This window comes from Cinclus cinclus, chromosome 2 (assembly GCF_963662255.1).
Source record: "Cinclus cinclus chromosome 2, bCinCin1.1, whole genome shotgun sequence".
In the NCBI taxonomy this organism is placed as follows: Eukaryota; Metazoa; Chordata; class Aves; order Passeriformes; family Cinclidae; genus Cinclus; species Cinclus cinclus.
In genome coordinates, this window is record NC_085047.1 from 89,560,895 (window position 1) to 89,565,172 (window position 4,278).

The window sequence follows — 4,278 nt, forward strand, 5'->3', positions numbered from 1 at the left end:
GGCTGAACACAGGGGGGGCCAGCTCCGAATGCCGGTACGTGCACTGCGAGGCGGATGCGTGCGCCCGGCGGCGACACCTTCGCACAAACGCCTTTCCGAATCCAGGCCGGTGCTGGGGTCGTTATTATTGTCGTTATTACTGTTGTTATTAATTATTACCGCCCGAGCTCGCCCCTGCCCGAGCGGCGGCGGCGGCGGCGGCGGCGGCGGCGGCGGGAGAGCTCCGAGATGCGTGCGTCCGCCGGGCAGGAAGAGTTAAGAGGCGGAGGGAGGGATGGAGGAAGGAGGAAGAGGAGAGGGAGGAGGGATAGAGGCAAGGGGGGGCAACTTCCATCTCCGACGCCACTTCGCCTAAATTAAAAAGCAGCCAATCGGAACGGCCGGAAGGGGGGCCGCGCGGCCGGCGGCGCGCTGTCCGTCACGGGGCGCGCAGCCAATCGGCGGGGGCGGCGGCGGCCGCTTCCTCGCGGCGGGGCCGGGCGCTGGCGGCGCGGGCGGCGGCGGCGGCGGGAGGGAGGGAGGGAGGGAGGGAGGAGAGGGAGGGACGGACGGACGGACGGACGGACGGACGGACGGACGGGAGGGGGGGGAGGGAGGAGGGAGGGCGCGGGCACGGCCCGGGAGAAGGAGGCGGGGAGAGGCGAGCGGCGGGACTCCGGCACCGCCAGTGCGCGCTGCCAGCCCGGCAGCCAACTTCCCCGCTGGAGTTAGTGTATAAAGGATACCATATATGCACACACACATACACACACCTCTCCACCAAGGCGCTCCTCCTCCGCCTCCTCCCTCGACCAACTGCTGGAATTAAAATAAAAAGCAAAACAAACACAACCAAAAAAAAAAAAAAAAAAGACAACAAACCAAGCGAGAGAGAGAGCGGGAGAGGGAAAGAAACAATTCGCGAGGTAACGAGAAAATTCAACTTTTAAAATTTCTTTTTTACTTCTTTTTTTCCGACCGCCTAAAGGAAAGGTAGAGAGAAAAAAATGTCTTATCCAGAGCGTGACTCTAGCAAGAAGGCTCCGGCAGGACTCTTGTTTCAAAGGGGACAAAGTGCTTCAGCAACAGCACAACTTTGAGAAATGCATCATCACCACCATCACCACCATCATCATCACAGGAAGTTTTCTTAGGACACCAACAAAACTTGCAAATAACAGAGCAAAAGGAGATCGAGGAACCGAGGAGAGAAAGACAGAGAGGCAGAAAAAAAGGAAAATATACCCACACACAAAGCCTTAAAGGAAGAAGAAAAGGAAAAGTTTCACTCTGAGAGGGGAAGGCTGAGAGGAGGAGATGTACTCCTAGGGGAGCGGAGGGGAGAAGGCACGGGGGCTTTTTGATCTCCCCCCCCCCTTTTTTCGCTTTTTAGCCTTTGTTTGGTTTCCTCCCTGCGAGCAGCAAACCCGGGCGAGAAGAAGGCGGAGGAAAACTACATGTACAGCTAAATATTTCTCTTTTTTTGGAAAAAAAAAAAAAAGAAAGGCTAAAAAAATATAAAAGGCGAAGCGAGAGCCGGCGACCGCAACGAGCGCGCCGCGGAGCGGAGGCAGGACGGCCGGCGGACGGGCGGAGGAGAGCGCGCAGCGGAGCGCTAGCAGGTGAACCCCGCGCCCCGGCGCCCCGGCGAGGCTGGGAAGGCGGCGGCGGCGGCGGCGCGGGCGGCGGCCCCGGCAGCGGCCCCGGCAGCGCCGGGCAAGGGCGCTCGCGGCGGGCGCCCGGCAGCCGGCGGCGGCGGCGCAGCGGCGGCTGCGGCGCGGCGGGGGCGAGCGGCGGGCGGCGGGCGCGGGATGGCCGCGGCCACCTCTAACCCCTACCTCCCCGGCAACGGCATCCTGGCGGCCGGCTCCATCGTCCACGCGGACTCGGGCGGCGGCGGCGGCGGCGGCGGCGGCGGCATGCAGCCGGGGAGCGTGGCCGTCACCTCGGTGGCGGGCGGCTACCGCGGCGACCCGGCGGCCAAGATGGTCCAGAGCGACTTCATGCCGGGCGCCATGGCCGCCAGCAACGGCGGCCATATGCTGAGCCATGCCCACCAGTGGGTGACAGCCCTGCCCCACGCCGCCGCCGCCGCCGCCGCCGCCGCCGCCGCTGCCGCCGAAGCGGGCTCGCCCTGGTCCGGCAGCCCCGTGGGCATGACGGGCAGCCCCCAGCAGCCGCCGCCGCCGCCCGACGTCAAGGGCAGCGGCGGACGCGACGACCTGCACTCGGGCGCGGCGCTGCACCACCGGCCGCCCCACCTGGGCCCCCCGCACCAGGGGCACCCGGCGGCCTGGGGGGCGGCGGCGGCCGCCCACCTACCCTCCATGGCCGGCGGGCAGCAGCAGCAGCAGTCGCTCCTCTACTCGCAGCCCGGGGGTTTCACGGTGAACGGCATGTTGAGCCCCCCCCCCGGCGGTCAGAGCCTGGTGCACCCGGGGCTCGTGCGCGGCGAGACGCCGGAGCTGGGCGAGCACCCCGGGCATCACCACCACCACCACCACCAGCACCCCGGGCACCACCCGCCGCACCACGGCGGCGTCAACAGCCACGACCCGCACTCGGACGAGGACACGCCGACCTCCGACGACCTGGAACAGTTCGCCAAGCAGTTCAAGCAGCGGCGGATTAAGCTGGGCTTCACCCAGGCCGACGTGGGGCTGGCGCTGGGCACCCTCTACGGCAACGTCTTCTCGCAGACCACCATCTGCCGCTTCGAGGCCCTGCAGCTCAGCTTCAAGAACATGTGCAAGCTGAAGCCTTTGTTGAACAAGTGGCTGGAGGAAGCCGACTCTTCCACGGGCAGTCCCACCAGCATCGACAAGATCGCCGCCCAGGGCAGGAAGAGGAAGAAGCGGACCTCCATCGAGGTGAGTGTCAAGGGGGCCTTGGAGAGCCACTTTCTGAAATGCCCCAAGCCCTCCGCCCAGGAGATTACGAACCTAGCGGACAGCCTGCAGCTGGAGAAGGAGGTGGTCAGGGTTTGGTTTTGCAATCGGAGGCAGAAAGAGAAACGGATGACCCCCCCGGGGATCCAGCAGCAGACCCCCGACGATGTCTACTCCCAGGTCGGCACCGTCAACTCCGACACGCCGCCCCCTCACCACGGACTGCAGACCAGCGTGCAGTGAGGGGCTCCGCGGGCGGGCCGGGCAGCGCGGGGGCAGCGCGGGCCAGGCCGGGCCGGGCACCGCCACCGGCACCGGCACCGGCACCGGCTCCGGCACCGCCGCGCACAGCCGCACGCTCACACAGACACACGCGCGCACACACACACACACACACACACGATCCAGGCTCGTTCAGACTGCTGTGTTTATATATATATGGATATATGCGTGCATCTATATATATATAAGTTCGATACCAATAGGGAGAGGTGGAGAAGGTCGATCCGAGCGAGAGCGTTTAGACCGTGTTGGGAAAACGGGGTGGAGATGCATAATGCACCAAAACTGCAGATGTGCCGGGGGGTTGGTTGGTTGGTTGCTTGTGGGGAAAGGGCTTGAGGGGTGGGCTTGGGCTTTTTTATTTTTATTTTTCTCCAAATTATCCCCTTCTCGCAGTAAGGAACACCACTGTCTGCGCTTCTTCTCTTCCCCTCCTCCTCCCCCCCCCCCCTCCCCACTCTTTCCCCCATCCCCAAAAGGGCTCTCTTCTATGAATCACAGAAACTTTTTTTCTCCTTTCTCTCTCCCTCTTTTTTATTTTTTTTTTCCAATGGGAGCAGTCAAAAAAGGGAAGCAGGAGAAAAATAATCTGGTTAATAAAAGGGTGCCTGCTGCATTCCAGCACCCTGTTTTTCTTGGCCAAACCGTAGAATTTTGGTGCAAGGCAGATATCCACTCTGAAAACATATATATCTATATATCTATATATTCTGCAAAATGAAAGGGTCCACTTTTTCCAGGAAAAAAAAAAAAAAAAGATATGCACACAGCACTAAAAACAAGCAGGCTGAATAGGGAAGCAAATACATATATATATATTTATCTATATATATAGGTATAGCTATAGAACAAAAATATGGAAATAAATGCCCGCACTCGGAGAAAACTGACCCTGAGGAGAAGGGGGGAGGGACAGACGCCAGGGGGAGGGTGAGAGAAGGAGAGGTTGTTGGTCCCTAAAGTTCGAGCTCTGTAGAAGGACTTTGCATGAATTAAAGGAACCAGGGAAAGAAAGGGAAATAATTTAGAGCTGTCAAAGTCCTGCTCCTGACGGCTGCCAATCATCATGGAAGAGTCATAAAAAAAATCCACTGCTAATATTTTTTTTATTAATATTTTTATTTTTTAT

The 4,278-nt window shown here is 60.4% G+C and overlaps 1 protein-coding gene across 1 annotated transcript; it reads left to right on the top strand.

Moving 5' to 3' along the window:
- The first annotated feature begins 1,790 nt into the window (after positions 1-1,790).
- Positions 1,791-3,110, top strand: POU3F3 (POU class 3 homeobox 3). Its single transcript, XM_062515050.1, has one exon. The coding sequence runs from the start codon at positions 1,791-1,793 to the stop codon at positions 3,108-3,110; it is 1,320 nt and encodes a 439-aa protein (XP_062371034.1).
- The last annotated feature ends 1,168 nt before the right edge of the window (positions 3,111-4,278 follow it).